General features: G+C 40.8%; 1 protein-coding gene across 2 annotated transcripts in view; it reads right to left on the reverse strand.

Moving 5' to 3' along the window:
• Positions 1–22,148, reverse strand: part of trps1 (trichorhinophalangeal syndrome I) — a 133,304-nt gene that overhangs the window by 71,368 nt on the left and 39,788 nt on the right. For both annotated transcript variants that reach the window (XM_051955806.1, XM_022215262.2), the window contains exons 3-4: positions 5,928–6,680; positions 4,693–4,808 (exon numbers count right to left, since the gene is read on the reverse strand). In XM_051955806.1, the coding sequence (XP_051811766.1) occupies positions 4,693–4,808; positions 5,928–6,680 (869 nt within the window). The remainder of the gene's footprint in view (positions 1–4,692; positions 4,809–5,927; positions 6,681–22,148) is intronic.

A 22,148-nucleotide genomic window follows, 5' to 3' on the forward strand; every position in this document is an offset into this window, starting at 1 on the left:
AAAATAAAAACTGCCCAGTTTGCAGCCGATTGAAGACGTTAAAATACATACTCCAATGCCTGAATTTCAAATCTGCAGAAGATCTGGTTGTCGGAGGGGAAAAACTTTCAAAACAAGCAACATGTCAGTAGCTGTGTCTGAGGCATCAGTGTTTAGTATTAATAGGCACAGCAGATCAATGCTGAATGGAAAGGTTGTAAGTTTTAGTTCTCTATAGCTGTCGATTTCACCGATTAGAACCCGTTGACTGAAAGACGAGAAAAGTTGAAGACATTTCAGTCTCCAATTTCATTGGCTGATCTGCTCAGGTCCAGACTCTGGTTGCAAATTGTCTCTGACTTTTTAAACCTTTGCACTTACTGTGGCCTCATTTTTCACTGCAATTTAAAGTCCTGAACCTCTATAGAAACAGAACAACCATGGCTAGACAACTTGTTTGTTTGTTTGTTTATTATTCTTCAATCATAGCACATACAAAGAAAAAAAGACAATTCATTACGACAATTTGGCTCTGAAATTAGCTAGATCGAACTACTCAATCTGATGTCTGTGCAGTCTAACAATATCATAAAGCCATACATTTACAAAACACAAAACAGGAATTTCAGCATTTCTCCAAGTGCTGGAAAAAACCTTGGATCTACATATCATAGATATTTTTACAACTTCTACAGACTAGATACTATGCACGTCTGTAGAAACTCGACAGTACTGTAGACAGATCTTCCTTCCAGCAGCTTACTGACAACTTGTGCCTCTGTAAACTGTTTTGAAGCCATGCTGTATTTATTCTGTTGCTCAAGTTTGTTTTCACTCGCTCTCAATCTTTGTAATTTGTTGCCATGTTTGTTTTCTCTGCTGTGTATAAACACTGCCTGCAGTTCAGCCAAAATGTCTGATTCTTTGTCACATGACTGTGGCTTCCCAAATGCAGTGAGGAACACATGATATTTTCTGCTTTTTACTGGATCTGACGAGTGCAAACTGTTTATTTTCGATCATTTTTTTGACATTGTTGAATGACATGTAGAACAAAGTGATTACGATGAAATAAAATTGGTCCGTTTTCCTGACAGAACCGCACTTCACATGTGATGCAGAGCTGAAAGTCTACAAATTCTTAATGTTTTTACTGCTTTGTGTATGATAAATAGTGTGATTTTAATGATTTTGTTAAAGATAACACCTCCAAACCCTCTGATGGTGATGACAAAGCAAAATTCAATCATGTTTAGGCAAATGGACAAACTTTACCTTCCAGAATTCCATGTAAAAGTTTGCCAGGTTCCCATCATTTACAAGAAATTTCGCCAGCATGGGAACTCCCACCAGATCAGGCTCCTTGTTAGGGTTTTTACAAATTGAGCAGTCAGCATGGGGGATGAGCAAAGGACGTGCATTTATCAGCCATTATTTAAAGCACAACTACAACTAGAAAAGCACTTGGAGAGTGCAGACCTCCACCAGGCCATCTGTTTGTCTGTTTGTCTGTTAACAGCATAACTCAAAAAGTCATGGACGGATTTTCACCAAATTTTTACAGAATGTCCGGAAGAGCAAAAGTAACAATCGATTGGATTTTGGAGGTGATCCGGATCACCGTCTGGATCCAGGATTTTTTTGAAGGACTCTGTACAATTGAGAGATCCTGGATCCAGACGGAGATCCAGATCACCTCCAAAATCTAATCGATTGTTACTTTTGCTCTTCTGGACATTCTGTAAAAATTTGGTGACAATCCGTCCATTACTTTTTGGGTTATGCTGTTAACAGACAAACAGACAAACAAACTCCGATCATTACATTACCTCCTGGCGGAGGTAATGATGCATGTGTAAGTATGCAAGTATTCAAGTGTGTGTACGTGCACTGCTTGTAGGGATTTAGAAAACAGTGTGCGCCTGTGTGTGTGTGTGTGTGTGTGTGTGTGTGTGTGTGTGTGTGTGCATGACTCTGCGTGTACACATATGTGCAGCCTGTCTGCCAGGTGCCCTGCTTGTCTCCCTTTCTCAGTCTATCCATCTGTCAGTCTATAAAATTTTATAACTTGCTGCACAATGCTTCACTGTCCAAATAACACACACCCTATGTTACAAATCAGTTGCAGCTTGCGCTCCCCCAATAAATTATTCCATTCGGTTACGGGCCTCACTTCACAGATTTATGACAACAAATACGATTACAGGGAACTGTTAACAAAATCAATGCGTTCCTTGTATTGCATCAAAGTTTCTAACTAATATCGATTACTAAAAACTTTTCTAATTCCCTGTGTCACATCGTTTCATGTTGCCATGCGAATAAATCATGCGAATTGTTCTTTTTATCTCGGCTATTATTTAAAAATGAAGCCGACCACAAAATAATCGGCGCTGCCAGCTTTAGTCATAAAAACTCGCAATTATCACATCCATTTATTTGATGAACACTGCGACTCAATCTGAAAGTTCCCATATTATGACGAATATGAAGATGATGCAGAAATTTGATAAGTGCTGTCTTTTTCATTGTGACTTTGATATTAATGAAAGGAACTCTTCAGAAAATGGAAGAGGTTGCTTTTAATAGAGACGAGCAGATTGAAAGATGTGAAATATACACAAAAGCAGTCTTGAATCAGTCGATCTTTAATTTTAGTGTCAATGCTCCATGTAGTATACTAGAGAATAATACATAGTAAGCGCTACAGAATCAGTGCAAAATCACATCAGTTTTTGGGGAAACTTTCGTCAAATCACTTCATTTTACATGTCTCATTTAAAAATTCATCAAAAATTAAACAGATTCCGTAAAAAAATGCAGGAAGCTTTTAGTGACTCTGCCGTAATCGACATTCATCTTTCAGGTTGAACTGCAGCTTGTGTATACACAGAACAGATTGGAGACAAGAGTGGAAGCAAGTGAAAAATGCAAACAGTAAAATATTTATAGTATGTAGAGCCACCATATTTCTCCCAAGCATCAGCAAGACTTGGAAAATGTTGTACAAGTTGTTTTCAATTAATATTTTTTTTTAAATTTTAGTAAAAGGAGCAATCAAAGAAATTAAAGTTTTTATGATTTAGGTCATTGTAACCGAGTTCTCCCTGCTTCTACCTATCATTGTACTGTTTCCATAAAGGATCAGGACTTCATACTGCAGGAAAAAATGAGCCTACAGCTACTAGAAATGTGAAAGGAACTGAAAATGCTCAAAAGCTAAGGGTTAAAAAGGCCGCAGTCTGGGACTTCTTTGGAGGTGCTGCAATATTTTACATTTCTTTTCTATTCTCTATGCGCTCAAAACATAAGCTTCAATCGCAACCGTGATATTCAGTCATTCTTTGTATATTTAAGGGACTCACATTCAGTCGCCACAACACCAGTGTGGTGACATCAAGGCGCTACATTATATCTGCCTCTCGTGAATTCCGATGTCTTTTTTGGCTTCATTTGACCTTTACCTCCGACGAACAAAGACGCTTTATGCAGCGTGATGCTGAAGGGACAAGGTTCACCAAGTCTGAGAACATTGTCCTTTTGTTGAAAAGTTTGTAGATAAAGTTGAAAAGTGGGAAATACAAGGAGTTCTTCAAAAGTGACGGGTACAAAGGGCCACCACCGAGGGCTCCAAAAGATTACACTTTTTACAGGACTGAGGAGGTAAAAAAAAAAAAGATAAGATGAAGCTATGAACCATTACGTTTCAACGTTCAAACTTTGCATCCTGTTAATTAAACACAACCTCACCACAAGACGAACTGAGCTGCTGTATTTATTCCTCACTTTTTTATTTCTTTAAAACTTTGCATTTTTTGCTAGGTTGGTACCATTTCTGCTTTTTAGTGTTTAGTGTACACAGGTTGTTTGGGTTCATATAGATATTGTAGTAGGTATTGAGCAATGGTTGAGCACAGTCACATACTTTAAACCCATTCATGTGTATTTCTTGAATAGTACTTGGGTCAATATATAATTGACAGACACTTGAAGTCCATGGGATACATCTCACATACATTTTCATTAAAAGTACAGAAACTAAGGCTTTTTTATGGTCATCATGATCATGTCTTTACAAATTTCATCATTATTTATTCTGGAAACAATCACTTATTAATAAAAAAATGACTGGATATCACTAAAATGTCAACTCAATAACCATCCCAACTTAATCACAACCACTTTCTAATTAGGTAAACAATAATAAAATGAGCTCATTAAAAAATGTTTTGATTGTGTTGTTTTTACTAAGTTGACATAATCAAGACAGATATTTCTTTTTTGGCAATATCTCAAATTTTATATGGAATATAACATTGTATCACTTTCTACTAAGTTACCATTACAAAAACACCTCTCAAGAAAGTGTGTTAATTCCAGATCACATGACCGGCTCCACATGATGTAATTTCCTCCTGAAGAAAAGACTGGAAGACTCCAAGGCTTTCTGAGTTATTTAATATAAAGTAGTGTGTGAATCATGTGTGGATTTATGGCATGTCAACAGGTTTATTATAATATCTTTATAAATAACTTTCCATTTTATTCAATTGTATATATAATATTTTTGAAGATCTTTTGTGTAAAAATGCCATGTGGCGTTTGGTTATATGCGACCATGTTGATTTCAGACCTGAAAACAGCAAAAAATGTCAACTATAATACCTGTCGATAATGTCAGAAAAAGCCCAAATTACACATTGACTCACTCACCTGTACGTCATATGTGCCGTTCATCATAACCGTCCTGTGCTGTGGACTCTGTATATCTAGCCTCGTCTTCCCCAACTCTTTGGCTTGGCTCCTCTGCCCTTGCCCTGCCTGAATGTCTGACATGAAATACAAGAAGGGGTCAGACCGGTAGAAACATAAACAAAGCAGGGTCAAGCTGCTTGAGGCACAAAACAGGAAAAGAATCTGCGAACAAGTCAATCATCTGGACAGAAGGAAAACAGTTGTTGGAGGTGACTGGAACACACCCTGAGCAGGTCGAACTTAATGTCCTCAGCTTCCATTGTAAATTAAAGAAAACACATCTATTTGAGTTTTTAGATCTCTGCCCTCTGTTTTATCACATCTGATTTGCTTTAAACTTTTTTTTTATCATAAACTATAATTATGTAATATGGTATTTGTGTAACTTTAGATCAGCATTGGAAGTACTTTAAGACAATTTAGAAAAAATTGCCCATCGAAACACTTTCAGCATGTTATTAATGTATTGAAATTTAAATCTAAGTTTGAACAACAATATCTCTGGAACTATTAAAGATAAAAGCCTGAATTTGTCTCTGTTATTTCTCATCATATCATTGATTCATGATCTGCAACATCGGAAAAGTAGATTAAAATAATCTCTGATAATGGGTGAGTTAAAATCTGAAAAAAGAAAATTTGAAGCAGTCATGTAAAGTCCCAAAGTAATAATTCAGAAGTCGTGGAGTGATTCAGAATGAATGGCGTGATGAGTAATAGCAGCCAAATTGTCAGGCATCTATATTCAGTAGTTCCTGAGATATTGTCATCCAAACACAAATTCAAATGTTGGAAAAAAATTTACTAAAAGTGGGTCGACGGGCAATTTTTGAACATTTTTAGCTCGGAAAGTACTTGATATACTCAGCAAAAATTTTAGTAAAATCTATCTATGCATTTTTGTGAAATATCTATCAAAATTTCTGGCAAATCAGACATGGTTGAGCATTGTTCTATCAATATAATAGTCTGAGATGGAGTGAGGCATTTATATTAACACAAAAAAGACTAGTATCGGTATTTTTGGCTGTTTTGGTTCAGATTCCACTACATGTGTGTCTGCCAAGGCTTAATCAGTGATGCTCACTTTACAAAGTAACGCAAGGATCCATTCCATTTTCCATTTAGAACTATTTCATGTCAACAGGCGTCAGAAGACAAGTGGAAAACACTTGAAACACAGCCGGAGTTACCTAGAGGTGTGTGTTGAGGAGCCATGTTGTGGAGGGCCAGGATGTGCGTGTCGAGGGCAGCATCCTGTCGTGTGCGGTTGTGGAGACCCAGGTGATACTTCCTAAAGTGCTTCACCAGGTCGGCGGGGTCGTTGCCGTAGTAACCGTAGCCGCACACATTGCACTTGAAGTCCTGGAGTTTGGGCGAGGGGCTGGAGGAGAGCGGCGGGGTGTCGGTCGTCGACTCCTCCCCTCCTCCTTCCTGCCGGGGGAGGAGGAGGTGGTGGTGGTGATGTTGGTGGTGGGGAGCGGAGGGGAAAGGAGGGGTGAGGTGATCGGCCTCCCCCCTGTCTCTGTCGCCCCTCTCCCCCTCCTCTAACCCTTTCTCCCCATCCTCGGGCTCAGACTGGCTCTCAGGTCTGTCGGTCGCCATCGCCGCCGCCGCTGGTCCTCCTTGCTTGGCCCTCCCTCCTCCCCTCCTCCCCCCTCTCTCTTCATTACCGTAGCGATCGCTGACGGACGAGGGGGAGACGGATGAGGAAATGCACTCGCTCTCCCCCTCCTCCTCCTCGTGTTGCTGCTGCTCCTCGTCCGCTCGGATCCGCTCGGAGGATTCCGGTTCGGAGGGTCGGTTGATTCGCTCGGCCTCTGCCCCCACTCTCCCCTCCTCCTCCCCTTCTTCCTCCTCTTCTCCCGCTGGCCTCCTCCCCTCTTCTTCCTCCTCCTCTTCACCTCCCACACTCCGGATAGGGGGATTCTTCTTCCTCACCATCTCTAAAATGCACAGAAAAAGTTATGCTTAGTTTCACTGTGTGTGTGTGTGTGTGTGTGTGTGTGTGTGTGTGTGTGTGTGTGTGTGTGTGTGTGTGTGTATACATATATATTTATGAAGATAGCAGGGGATAAAAATAGACAGTTGACTAAAACATGCAAGGTGTCTTCAGAGCTCCAATGATATTCTGTGGATTACATGCAAACACGCACACAACATTTTCTGACAATGATGCACAGAACGGCTTTGATTCAATTTACAAACTTCTTTGAAAGCTGAAATCTGTGACGATCCCCAACCACAAACCTCGTCAAAGAAAAACAGACGCGACAAATCAGAAACATCTCAGCTGTGAGGGATATTTTCAGTGTGTGTGTGTGTGTGTGTGTGTGTGTGTGTGTGTGTGTGTGTGTGTGTGTGTGTGTGTGTGTTGAGATGGCTGTCGCACACACCCGTCAAGCAACTTTTTGCCTCTTTTTTTCCCCCCCTAACTAGGGACTGGAGTGAATCTTTTTTATCGTTATGGAAACCATCCGTGAGAATCCTCGACACGTGACCACATCAAAACCCAAACCATATCAGAGAGACTGAGACGGCGACGGGGAGGAGGGTGAGGCACAGGGAGAGAGAGAGAAACGGGGGGGAGACAGACACCGGAGAGAGACGGGGGAGAATGGCCAACACACAACCACATCAAACCGTACATCCCATATCAGAAAGATGGATGAGGGAGGCGGCCGACTGCAATTCATCCCCTCCAGCCCTCCAAATTTCTCTTTCTTTTTTGCATCTCTTTCCTGCGTGCTTTTCATTCATTTTCTGGCTCGCAAACTCTCTCTCTGTCATCCCTCACTGTCTCTCGTGCTCTCTCTGCGTCACCTCCTGTCCTTTGGTTTCCTCCGTTTTCTTTATTCTCTCTTTCTTGCCTGTTTTTCTTCTTCATTTCATACCCTCATTTTTCTTCCATCCCTCTCTAATGCTCTCTCTCTCTCTTGACCTTTCGCCCTTTCCATGTCTTTCTCAGCGCCACGCTCATTTATAATCAGCGTAAAACAGCGCTATCAAACAAAAAAAAAGCATATTCCTTTCATTTTTCTACCCTGTCATGCCTTCTTTCACATGCAAGAATAATTGCCGAAATTCCGCCATTAAAGTTTCTTCTTTCTCTTCTTCCATCGCTCCCCTTCTCCCACCAGCCCTCCGCCCCCTGCCTTATAATCACTATACAAAGCCATCAAATAACCAAGCATGTGTTTTATGTTAAACCATAATCTTTCTTTTGTTCAAAAAGAGAACAATTGTGGTCGCGCTGTTCACAACAGTCGTGACAGGGAGATACTGCGTGTTTTTTTTTTTCTTGCAAGAATGCATGCTTGCGCGCGCGAGCTTGTGTTTATTTGTGGTCGTTCAGTTCATATTCAGTCGTAAACACACTCAACTCGTTGACCCATACGCCGTCTTTGTATGCGTGCGTGCGTGTTCGGTCATAAACAAAAGCCAACAGACGCCTGATAGACGCCAAAAGTGATCACTTTTAGATCAATGCAATATGAGGGAGAAAGAATGTGTGTGTGAGCAATGCATATTCGACGGCGCGCCAGGAAGAGAGATAGCATGTGTGCCACGCTGTGAGTAACTATCTTGGTATGGGAGATAAACACTTATTGTTATTTACTGATAGCAAACCTGCAAAAAATTTAGGCATGAGAGAATCAACACGCACACACACACACACACACACACACACACACACACACACACACAGCTAAAGGAAAGGAAATGTAATTGAAAATCGTTAATCAGATGACCGTGAACAAACGCACGCCGATACACATAAACAGATTAAAAAGGACCATATTTTAAACAGCCCTGCAATGTTATCTAGAGGATTAGGAAGAGGAGAAGAAAGTAAACAGAGAAAAAGAGAAGACAGAAAGAAAGAGAAAGAGAGAGAGAGAGAGAGAAAGAGAGCTGCCTTCTTTGTTGAATCCAATTTTCTCTCTATGGCCTTTGTAGTATTTTACAGTTTTTTCTCTCCCTCTTTCTCTCCCATACAACTATTAAAATAAAGCAATTTATGTCTGCAAGGGCCCACGCCTAGACCAGCCCAGGCACTCAGTCTGCGTGTGTGTGTGTGTGTGTGTGTGTGTGTGTGTGTGTGTGTGTGTGTGTGTGTGTGTGTGTGTGTGTGTGTGTGTGTGTGTGTGTGTGTGTGTGTGTGTGTGTGTGTGTGTGAGAGCAAGCGAGTGCAAGGAGCAGAGGAAAATCTCATCTGATGTTCACCACACCCAGTCAGAATTCATCATTCACTCACACACACACAGTGGAAAACTACAGATCGTTGTGGTAAAGCAATGAAGCTGAAATCCTGACCTAAGACGCACTGACTGGCCTAACTGTGTTTCCATCTGCCCCGTACGGATCCAGCGGTGACTTAGAAAGAGCGTCGAACAATAAAGATCGTAATCAGAACATTGGCGAGTATTTACTTAGAATGGCATCACTTTTTTTTCTTGTGCATACTTCAGGGGCAGTTTCGTGCTCCGGGGTGTGGGCAAGAAGAAAGAGGTGTGTGTTAAAAGGCTGCATGTGTGTATGAGTGTGTGTGCGTCGATGTCGCAGTACAGCCTTTGTCTGCTTCGGGCTGTATACACAGACTGGAACCATTACTATCAACTACAATTAGGTGCACCCCACCACAACATACCGCATAACAACTACTGCTACTAGCTACAATTAGCCCCTATGCGCCGCAATGGCCTCAATACCACAGTGAAGATAAATGTGACAGTTAATGATTTCCATCAACTACAATTAGCCCCAACGCCAGTGAGGCTTTTATCTGGAATTGCCAATAATCATCCAAGGACAACTGCTGAACGACGCAGCGATGGGAGAACGGCAAGTTTCAGTGGTACAGGGCCGATAAGGAGGAGGACCATACTGGGGAATGTACATTTCACTACACATTCATGTTTATCATTTAGTTTGACCGTGAAAGCAACTTTAAAGGCAGGTGCAATGTAAATTAGCCCTGAAAAGTCTGACAAGCTCTGCTGGCATTCTAAGTTGCTTTCAGGCTTTTGATTACTGCTCAAATCAGTGGATATTTACAACAAGGACTTGGCAGCGTTGCACAAAAAATGGTTAACTTTTCTATCAGCCATGTAGTAGATTTATCAGTAAACAGAATGACAGGCTATATCTCGGGCTTTTGTGGCACAAAGTTATTTTTATATATTTATTATTGTAGCAAGCTGCATTGAAGAGCGATGGACAAAGGATATCTGCCTTTTATACAATCTACAACTAGCAGATGCTTTTATTTTGACACACAGACAGAGCAGCACTATAGAGAATGTGGCAGGAAGTCACCAAACACACTTAACACTCACAGACGCGACAACATAACACTTAACCAAACTAACTAGGCTGACTGAACCAAAGAAAACACGAATAACACGAATAACACTGCCATGAACCACAATTGTGACATTTAAACCCCCAACACCTGAACTCCCATGGTGCATTGCAGCACAACAGTTCAGTTATCGCAACTGGTTCTGCGATTGCTGCATTATTTTAATTATTTTTGTGGTAAAATAAGTATTTTCTAGCCTAAAAACTGAAAACAATATAAAAACAAGGGGTCTGGAACGTAATCCCCGTGACAGACGAAGGACCACTGTATTGGTATCAGCGTATAAATTGCCCATATGTGCCAATATGAAAATGCATGTATATATATATATGTATATATACTGTATAAACTATATTGGCCAATACAGCAATTACTTTTTTAAAATTAGAGCCATCATTGACACTAAAAATCCAGAACTTTTATGTTTTAAAAAGTGAAAAAAAGATGGGGAAAAAATCTAATTTTCTTGTTTAGCTGAACTAACCGAGATATTGATTGAACGCTCATAAAATTCCAGCAAAAACTAACATGTAAGGAGCTGAAACCAGCAAATTAACTAACTTTTGCTGGCTACATGATTTCAACGATTCTTTTGCTGGTACTCAATTTGGCTATTAAAACTGCTTATTTCAACACTATAAAGCACTGGGTGTGAATCCTGTCATTTCTTCTACACTGTAAGTGTCTATGTGTGACTTTTACTGTGAAATTAACAACATGTAACTCTGGTTCAACCACATGGTGTGTATAGGATCATCATATAACACCAGCCTAACACTGAAATCAAAGTGGGTATTTTTTTTCCCATTCAAGAAACAAAGTCAGATCTCACTAATGGAGAAAAACAGATTACCAGTGCAGCTAAACCATTTCACCCAGTGACTCTGAGCTCATTCTCTAAATGCATATTATTGAGTCACGGTAATGGATGGATTTGATACCGAATCTCAACACATCTACAAATTCCTGCTGCCTCCACATATCTCAGCTCCTCTCCTCCCCGTGGGACAGCTGGAGTTGGCATCTCCATCTTTCATAAACAAAGGATTAATGTGCAACATATGAAGAAATAATGCTAAAGGCAAGGTCCCGTTACACAGAGAGAGCTCTCAAGCTTTTCTCTGCTTTTTGATCTGCGTCATTCAGCCTCTTCATGTTACCCTCTCAGCCTTTATCCCTATGCTTCCTCCTCCTCATCATCTGTCCTTACTTTTGTCGATTAGTACCATCACCTCTCTGTTTTGTTGGGTCTTTTATGAAACTTTCAAAAGATGCATATAGATTTATGGGTAAGTGTGGGCACACTGAGGAGGAGCATAGTTAAAAACAGAAGCAAGAGGAAAAGGAGAAGGAAGGTAAGGACTCTTAATTAAAATAAAAACCCTCGCTATGTCTCTGTGAGAGGGAGGCAAAAGGAAGGAGAGAGGGAGGACAGAAGATTGCAGGGGAGGAGAAGTTTTAGACAGCAAAATGAATATATTTTCTTCTTTTAAGAGGAAATAAAGGGAGATTGTCTTGGGAAATGGATAGACTGAAATAGGAGCAAAGGAACGAAGGAGGAGAGAAAAAGGCAGGAAGCAAAGAGCAGATAAGCTCCACATACTAATAAGCATCTCCCCAAAAAATAGATGACTTGTATATCTCCTTTAAAGCTTCCTCTAAGGCCCAAAGTAGGTTGAAATGTTGCCAATGGAGAAACACATGGAGAGGGGCATTTCAAAGACCACCTCTCATCCTTCAAAGTTGAGGAACGACAAAAATAACTGCCCATTATTTAATTTTTTTTTTTTTTTACTGATTCTAGCACATTTTGGGTCTAATTTGTCCCACGCTGGAGATGGAGTCGTGCATCAGGTCAGACTTCCAGCTGGTTGCCCCTCAAACAACCTGCAGCGTAATGACTGGTGGATTTAAACCAATTCTGAAACCCACAATGAGACTTCAAGTTTATTTTGACTAACAGAATAAAACCATTCTTTCCCAGATGTAGGCTTCTGTGGCTTAGGTGAGGCGGGGAACAGTGAGCGACTGTGTGTGGAGGTGTGATTATGAGATGTTCGGAAGTGCAATCAAAACGTTTTGTTACCGTTTGTGTTGTGTGTGGACCAAGCATGTCATGGTCACGTATGGTCATGCGCTATCGGCATTTGGACCTGTGATACCCATGTTTTCGTGACCAAAGGTAGATGCCTATTTGCAATTTTTCAATAGACCAAAAATGTCTAAGGGAGAATATTCGGTGCAACCAACCTGAACTTTGGCACGATAACCGCAACTGCTCCACGCACCCACTAGGTACAGTGATTATGCACAGGTTTTTTTTTGTGGTCACAACAACACAATCGTCTTTCCTCACCCTCCCTACTCGCCAGATTTGGCTCCCTGATGCTTCCAAAAAAATTAAATTCAAGTTGAAGGGTTGCCATTTGGAAAAGGAGAAGGAGATTCAGCACCCACTGCTGATGGTGCATGACATTCTGAAATAATGGGGCTCACAGGGAGTGCTCCAAGCATTTCAGGAGCACTGGGAGCAGTGTATTGCCTCGCAAGGAGAATATTTTGATGGAGATGGCAGCCAAATATGAATCAGGTGTGGTTTTTGATTTTAATATGATATGACATGATTAGAACATTTTTGATCACACCTCGTTAAAGATACTTTCCTTATCTGAATAAATGTCTTCCTCCTCACATTCTCCTAAATAATACACAGTCTAGATGTGTCAGTAGATAACCTTCAGTTTAAAGCAAAAATAAAATAAAAAACGTATTTCAGACAGTACCTGATATGGGTAAAAATATGCATTTTTAAATATTTTTTGAGACTTTTAATTTCATATATGGTCTGATGAAAGAAGAGGTTACTATGTGGAAATGTGGTCAAGCTGTAACTACTTGTATTTTCAAGCTAATTTAGTTTATAAAAGTAAGTGAACAATAACATTTACTCATCAGAATCTCCTTATGTTGTCCGCGAAATTAAAAATTCAACTTCAAAACGTTCGAATCGAATCGAATTCTCAAATTACAGAAGCCAGAAACATCAGATGTTTGGTGTTTTTACTTAAACGCTTATGTGTCCCATATTTTGGAACATTTCCCACTAACCCATTACAGAAGGTCATCAGTTTACGATGTCCTCGACTTACGCTGTTTCACCGTTATATCAGAACTGATTACGGGCTAGTCCTTGGTTTAACGTACGGTGTCTCATCGTTACATCGGAACTGGTTCAGTGGAATTACTTGGCAAGCGGAGCAGACGAATACATCGTCACGTGGTGAGCAGAGCAGATAAATAATGTATATAGAGCAGTAATGCGGCGCTATAAGACGGCTTTGTTTGAATTTCCCATCACATTGGATTATGCTACATTTGTGAACTTCTTTACAGCTCCCAAGCGTAAGTCAGATTGACATTTTCACTGGTACTTTCCTACAGAATTGTGTTTCAGTGTGAGCTAATGACTGTCGTTACTGTAGTTGTACAAATATGTAAACTGATCGATATTGTGATGCACGTAATGGCTTTGTTCACGTTTTCACCAGAGTTCCCACTTACTTCAAAAATCAACTTGCGTCACACCGTAGGAATGGAACTCCGACGCAAGTTGAGAACCCCCTGTCCCAAGTCTGTGTTCTCCAGGGTGACTAGTTGATTGGTTGGTTGATATTCTTTAATCAAACCAAATTCTCATTGGCCAGACAATCACCAGTGTTACTTTTCTAAGGACTAAAATGCTACATCAACAGCCATCCAGAATAAATCCATTGGCTAGCTGGATTATATTCCTCCACAGTTCTTAAGCTGGGATCGTTAATCGATAAGCAGGCTCACACTGGTCTGCTTTGCGTCTACTGTTATCATTTCAGTATCATATAAAGAGGTTAAAATGATTGAATATGCAGCAAATTGTGGCTTTTTATTCCAGTCAACCAAGATTTTCTTTCACTGACTCCATCACGTGCCATTCACGAAGATATCTTCCCTGGAAGGACACCATCTGTTGCCGTTGATGTTGCGAGCGTTACAGCTTTTATGCCCGTGTTGTACCACTCAGGAGTCGTTTATTTATTTGAAAATGTCACAGATTATTTCTTCTAAGAAGGCCACTGATGCACAAAATGGCAGTCACGCTGAAGTGGCTTATAGCTTGAGGTTACGTGTCAGTGAATGAAAGCAGCTGAACAAAATATTAATGAAAGCGCGCGTGACCATTTTCTGTAGCGACGCAGGGAAAACTGATCAGCCCCGTGAAACCAAGCCCATTTACAGTGGTGGGGACAATAATAAGAAACGGTCACAAGTGCACGCTGCGATGGTGCGCTTAGTTTCAAGCGCAGGATTGGAGGGCGCGTGTGTCTGGCCTCTTCCAGAAACATGGGGATGAGGGAAGGAAAGTTGGCTGGGGGGAGGATTTCTGTTATGGGGGGGACTAGCAACAGCTTGGAATTGATTTTGCAGAGGCAGGAGTCTAATTGAAGGTAGGGAGGGGGTGTGAGTGAGAAACAGAAGGAGGGAGAGCGAGGAGGACGACATAAAATCACAGAGAGACAGAGTCCACCTGCCATTTTAAGACTAAAAGCTTTCAGTTGACTACTAGGCCCCTAATCAATGCCAGAATCCTTGCTCGCATACACACACACACACACTTCATCTGCCGGAGCCCAATTCATTCCTGCCACGGATCAAGCAAATCACACACACACACACACACACACACGCATACGCAGACACACTCTCCCAGAGTGTAGGACTCATTTGTAATGGGGTAACAGCATGCAAACTATGTCATCTTAAATGTCAAACTTAATCAGAGGTTCACATTTCAATACCTCTCGGTCGTTATGAGCCTCCCTCCCTCTGTTTCTACTTCTTTTTCACACTCTGGATGGCCCTCTGCTAACTTCTCACTATACCGGTCCAATTCACACACACACACACACACACAGAGAGAGAGAGAGAACTGTTGCTCTGAACACGCCTCACTCCTCCTCTCTCTCTCTCTCTATCTGTCCATCTTTCATCCAGCGCTCCCTTAATTAATCTCTTATCCATTTCCCTTCCTCCTCTCTGCACCTCAATCTCCATTTCTCTCCTCCCCTTGCTTCTGGCCGATCCTTACATGGACTTTGATGTGTGGATGGGGTAGTACGTGTGTGTGTATGTGTGTGTGTGTGTGAATTCTAAGTCTCCAAAGCATAACAGACTCAATCGCTCGGGCTGACGGATGGATATCTGTTCATTAAACGTAGCAAAGAAATGCTTTTAAAAAATGGAACAATCTCAGACTGTGTCACTTAGGTTTTTGCTTATACATCTGACTGGTCTTTCACTATTACTTCACTAGGCTACAGTGCAAATATTTTGAACTGCAGATGCATACAACTTCCAAAAATCATTTACTACAGCCTGTTCAAAACCTGTACATCCACTGCATAATCCACTGACAACTTCATTTAAATATACACAACAGAACTAACTCACCTGACCATGTGAACACACAAAAAAAGGAAGCACAATCGGTCAAAGCTGCAGGCTCCAAGCCAACAGTTAAACCAGTGTACACACACATCAGCCACAACATTAAAACCACTGACAGGTGAAGTGAATAACATTGTTTATTCGGTACAATGGCACCTGTCAAGGCATGGGATATATTAGGCAGCAATTGGAGCGTTCTTGAAGTTGATGTGTTGGAAGCAGGAAAAAAATGGGCAAGCGTACGGATCTAAGTGACTTTGACAAGGGCTACATTGTGATTGGCAAGATGACTGGGTCAGAGCATCTCCAAGACGTGACCCACGCTGACCCCTGTCCAACACAGAATCCAGAATACAATGGGCATGTGAGCATCAGAACTGGGCCATGGAGTAATGCAAGAAGATGGCCTGATCTGATGACTCACATTTTCTTTTACATTATGTGGATGAGAGGATGCATGTGTGTTGTTTACTTGGATAGGAGCTGACAGCAGGATGCACTAAGGGAAGAAGGAAAGCCAGTAGAGCTAGTGTGATGCTCTGGGAAATCTTGGTTCCTTACTTTACTTTACCTACCTAACTACTGCTGCAGACCACATCTGCCTGGCATTCCCTGTGGCTTCTCTACACTGCAAACATTGTTCAGGAATGTTTTGAGGAACATGACAAAGAGTCCAGGGTGCTGACTTGCTTCCAAATCGATCTGATCAAGCAACTATGGGATGTGCTTGAAAAAATTCTGTATCATGGAGGCCCTACTTCACTACTACCTCAACTTAATAGGAAATGCTGCTGGGTCAATATATAATAGAGGGACTTTTGACGTCCATGGGATATATTTTGTATACATTTTTACTAAAAGTAATGTTTTCATGTTCATTATGATCATGTCTTTACAAATTCCATAATTATTTATTATGTAAATCACTTCTTTATTTAAAAAAATGACTGGATATCACTAAAATGCCAATGAACTATGAGCTTATTCAAAAATTGTTTTGATTGTGTTCTTTTAATCAAGTTGAGATAATCATGACAGATATTTCTTTTTTGGCAATATATTAAATTTTATATGGAAAATAAAAAATTGTTTAACTTTCAACTAAGTTACCCATTACAAAAAAACTTCTCAAAGAAGTGTGTTAATTCCAGATCACATGACCTGCTCCACATGATGTCATTTCCTCCTGAAGAAAAGACTGGAAGACTCCAAGGCTTTCTGAGTTATTTAATATAAAGTAGTGTGTGAGTAAAGTGTGGATTTATCGCAATGTAAAAGGTTTACTACAGTATCTTTATAAATAACTTTCAATTTCAATTTTACTCAATTGTATATATAATATTTAGAAGAATCTTAATGTAAAAATGCCGTGTGCTGTTTGGTTATAGACATTCATGTTGATTTTAAAACAGCAAAAATGTCAACTATGATACTTGTCAATTATGTTAAAAAAAAGTCCCGTAATTATATTTTGACCCAGCTGACTTCTTGCTGCCTGATAACACAAGACACCTTCAGAGGTGTTGTGGCATCCAATCCTTGAACAGGTCATGCCTGTTTAAGTGAAACGTACAATATTGAGCAAGTGGTTTTAATATTGTGGCAGATTAGTGCAGTTCGGCTGATTTTTTTCCTTTACTTTGACATATGTGGCAGTCTTTCTGTCAGGTGTCAAGTGATGTTAGCATCATTTTCAGACAGGAGTGACACGTGTTCCAGGTCAAGGGACACACATTTAACCTGCTTTGGACCCACTCATAGCAAAGTGCATATCCATTGACATCAGACAAAGGGCAAAAGTTGACCTGACCTAACCTGATAAAGATTTATCTGCAACACAGGTCACTCGGAATGAAGTAAAACATGCATCTTGTAAAAACACAGTAGTACTAACTCTGACAAGCACTCAAATGAGCTGTGCAGATCTGCAGATCACTCTGTCTTATTAATAGGAAACCATTTATAGTCTTCAATTTGCAAAAGCACCAAAAAAAGGAAATTGTATTGCCCCAAAGTGCTCACAACTGCAACAGAAAGCATAGATTCAGAAACAAATTGCGAAGACCCCCTCGATGACTGCATCAATCCTGCACACACACGTTCACACACTCTCAGCAGAGTACCCCCCTCCGCCACACAATTTTATTAAAAGTCTATTAGTGGAGTCTGTCCTTGAATAACTACACTGGATTACTGCACCACACAGGGTCTGGGAAGCACTGCGCTGTGTGTGCGCTTTTGTGGATGTGTGTAATCCTCAGTAGGAGAGCTATCTACGCCTTTAGGGAGTCAAAGCAGAACACTGGGTAATACCACAAGTGCACACACACAAACACACGCATATAACTGGGAGCCGTCCAGTGCAACCACTATCTTTTGGCTGCTGAGCCTTTTGGGGATACAAACGTCTGTTAAAGTGCACAGCAAAAACTGCAGAGAGAGTGTTTTCTCGCTTCGCCGGGCGAGATTCTCTTAACTGGTCTACAAATTGAAACACAACTGGACTGAATTCCTGCTTTCAAGCTCAATTAACTCTTCTTTTTTACTTAACAGTACACACACAAAACCCCAAACTGTAAATGTTACTGGTGACAGACACCCAACCCAGAAACTTTTCCGGCTGTGACTCGCTCAGCGTGACGCTAACTAGCCGTTTTCATCTGTGAACAGCAAATGTGAGAGCGCTACGCTAAATACCCAGGGACCAATGGTCTATAAAACTTTATTTTGAAGTGCATGTCACGGCCCAGAGGTGGGTGAGAGCAGTATAATAAAAAGTTGCTCAGTTCTTCTTAAGGAATCTATATGAACTTATTCGGCCGTCCACTTGTTTCGATCTAAATTTCTGGAGGTTAGCAGGTTAAAAGAAAGCACATTTTGTTATATCTGCTAACACAATAAGGCTGCGAATGTAAGACTATTATAATAAAATACCTGCAAAAACACTGCCAGTCCAGCTCTCAGCGGGCCTATAAATGACGCTGAAATAAATCAGCACTGCAACACACACACACACAGCCCGACACATCTGCATCCAAAACGTCCATACACACCTGTGTTCTTTCATTACTTTCATAGCTTTTAGACGGTTAACTACATGCACTTGTGTTCTTGTGTGTTTTAAATTCTATCTTCTCATTAGTTTGTGAGGTTTTAGCAAAATAAGGAAACAGACGACGCACACAGGCGCAGACTATATATCTCTTCTGCTATTTCAATAATCTGTGACCTGAGAGTTTATAAGACTCAATAGTCTGGCCTTTGGAATGACTGTCTGGATTTTAACTTTATGCACACACACACACATATGCACAGTCAGATACAGACAGAGCTCCCCTGCTATGGTCCTTAGAGCATATTCTGTCTGTGTGCGAATGTGTGCGGGGAGCATACCATGTGTGTGTGGTCACGTCTAAGAAAGCTCCTTTTAAAAATGGATCTCTCTCTGTGTCTTTCGCTCCCATCATCATTGGTGATGTCACTTTAACCTTTTTTTTTGACGAGCAAATTGTGGTCAGCAGCTTCCTACTGTGTGTTTACGTGTGTGGGAACGCGCGTAAAATCTCATTTATGACTTCGAGAATAAATCACAGAACTGTCACTGGGGAGTACAGTTGCACACGTGCAGGAAGATGGAAAACACACACAGAAAAGACTGCAAGGAGTGTGTGTAATTAATTATCGGCAACTGGGTGCCAGGAGACTGAAGCTGGCAATGAGACGGACGAAAACATTAAAGGGAACGCACATGTCAACATAAAAAAATCTTACATTTTTACATGTATTTTACCAGGCAAGTGTCTCAGAAAGATTGAAAAATTCAAAACTCTTCCAACAGGAATTTATCAAATCAACAACTACTAGTACACCTCACTAAATTGTTTTAAAATAACTTCATTAAATCTTCATTTATTTCCTTCCTGCACGTAAACTTTGCACCACACACGCACAACACAAATCACACACTCCTTTCACTGTAGAAATAAACCGCTGTGTTTTTCTGGCGAAACGGGTTGAAATCCTTCACAGTAAAAGAAAGATGCTTTACACCAAGATAAAAGTATTAAATCGGAGCCTTAATACCAAAGGAAACACACTGACAGGAAAAGGAGATACAGAATACACACGAACAAAACAAAACAAAAAAAATCACATCAAAAACAGTGTTTGATAAATAATTGAAGGACATCCTCCAAATCCTCGAAATGTGGTGTTAAAGAGTTGTCTGTTTTGAAAGGCCTTTATAAGACAAAGCAGCAGAGAGAAAGAGGTCCGTGGTGATGGCACGTCGAAACCACAACCCTGAGAAATATGAATACTACATAAAGAACAACCCACAACATTACACTGCACGACTGAGCTGAGAATCGCCAACAATTATCCATTTAAGCCGAAAAACCTATCCCACTTGGTGTGATGAATACGCTCATTTGAAGGACACAAACCTCCTGATATATATCTAAATCCCCTGAAACGTTTTAGAGGGTAACGTGATATTTCTTAAGAGTTTGAAAAACAGGCGCTCCAACTTTCTCCGCCTGTGGTTCGCAGACAGAACGCTGGACTCATACTCGTATTGATTTACAGTGAGACTATCAGAGACTGTTTAATTTCGCACAGCGAGGACACGCACGTCTAACAAACGCCAAATGCACAAGTGAGTCGAAAAGCCCAGAAACTGTTTGGCGCCACACACTGAGCAGACACTGTTCCAAAGCTGCACTCAAAAGCTGTATTTTATGCCTGCGGTGTGGGCTTTTCCTACCTTCAAATGCTGGATTTTACAAATAATCTGCAGCTGAAGAAACTGACTTATGTCGTTTTTTTGGTGGGGAATTAGTAATTCTGAATATAAGGGTGTTTCCTTTAATCCTAACAACTCTGCAGTAACTCTTCCTGTGTGTGCACGTGTGGCAAAGAGTTCCAAATTTACATGGCTGCTGCAGAAATCCAGCTTTGTTAACCAGGTTTCTTTCACCCTCCTTTCTCTGGTCACCTTAACAAGGCTTGTAAGTAATCAGGCTCTCACAGAAAGCAGACGAATGAATGAAACGCACTCTCTCTTCTCAGTTTGCTGCAGAGCGGCAGATGCCTCAAACAGAAGGACTGAGTCAAAAGAGAAGATGAAAGCCCAAGACAAGGCGGTGGAGAAACGACCAGTCTTCTCACACTTGACGAAGAAAGAAAAGAGCACTGCATGAAGAATTATAAAGAGACTATCACACCTGAGCACTGCCTTCACTCCCCTTTTCTCTCTTGCTGCTCTTCACCCTTTTTCTTTTATTCGCTCCCCACTACCATTTCTCCTGCAAGTGTGAAAGTGTGGGAGGAGGTAGAGGTGTGTGCATGTCGCGGAGACCCGACAACTTCCTCTAAACTTCCTGTGATCAGAGCTCAGGGGTTGATGGGGGGCAACCAGGAAATTACACGCACACACTCGAACTGGGTCACATTAGGTTTTAAATGGAAGAAGACAAGGCAACAAATAAAGGTGACTTTCAATGCAAGTCAGTAAAATGCTGGTTAACTAAATAATTATGTAAAATATTTGAGATGACAGCACATAAAAGCACCCACAATATAAGTTACTGTCATTTCTACATAAGAGAAACCATCCAAGACATCCATAAAGTTAAAGAACAGACACAGACACGTACAAAGCGCTAAAAAAAGAGGAAGCAGATGGTGGCTTAGTCCAATATTTCACAATTAGAGCTGAGATTCATTCACTTCCTTACAATTACAGTACATGCATGCGTATTTGTGCGAGTTCTTCAGTACACAAGAGAAAGACAAAGAGAACATGAGTGCGCTCGTTCCTCCCTTTCAGCATTAACTTGCATGTTTTCTCCCACACTTATTTATGGGAGCAGATGTGCTCAGACTCAGACACACACACACACACACACACACACTCATGTGAAGGACACTGGGACAGTTTAGAAAAGCCTTAGGGCTCAGTCTGAGCTTTCATTTCCTCTATCCTGCATAACAACTGACAGCTACACACACATACATACAGGCTCACAGATATACACAAACAGACAGACAGAGAGCGAGTGCATCTTTGTGAGACTTTTGGCCTGCCCAGAGGGACAGAAAGAGGTAGACGACTAATAAAATAAGCTCAGAATCCCCTCTATGTATTAAAACAATCAAGAACCTTTTCCAACAAAACAGAGTATACAATAATCTTTAACCCTAGGATGAAAATTAGCTTAAAAAAAAAAAAAAACATAATCAAAAAGGAACTATTTCACAAAACAAACAGGGTTGAACAATTACAGCTGAAGCAATAATGCAAGCAATGACATGATAATCATGCTTAGAGGCCACAAAAAGGCAACAATTTGCTGTTTTCCTGTGTGTACCTCTGAATCCATTTACAGACATTTGGGCTAAAAGGCACAACCTGAAGACTGAACTCTCTGAATACTGCACAGGGCTCTAATTCTTTCTAGGCATCACGTGTTAACAAACTGGACACCTCATGAAACTCCCAAAGAAAATCTTCAGCTCTTTCTCACAGCAGTGATAAATTATTTCCCTAATTAAAGCTGCTACT

Source organism: Acanthochromis polyacanthus, chromosome 11 (genome assembly GCF_021347895.1).
Source record: "Acanthochromis polyacanthus isolate Apoly-LR-REF ecotype Palm Island chromosome 11, KAUST_Apoly_ChrSc, whole genome shotgun sequence".
Lineage (NCBI taxonomy): Eukaryota > Metazoa > Chordata > Actinopteri > Pomacentridae > Acanthochromis > Acanthochromis polyacanthus.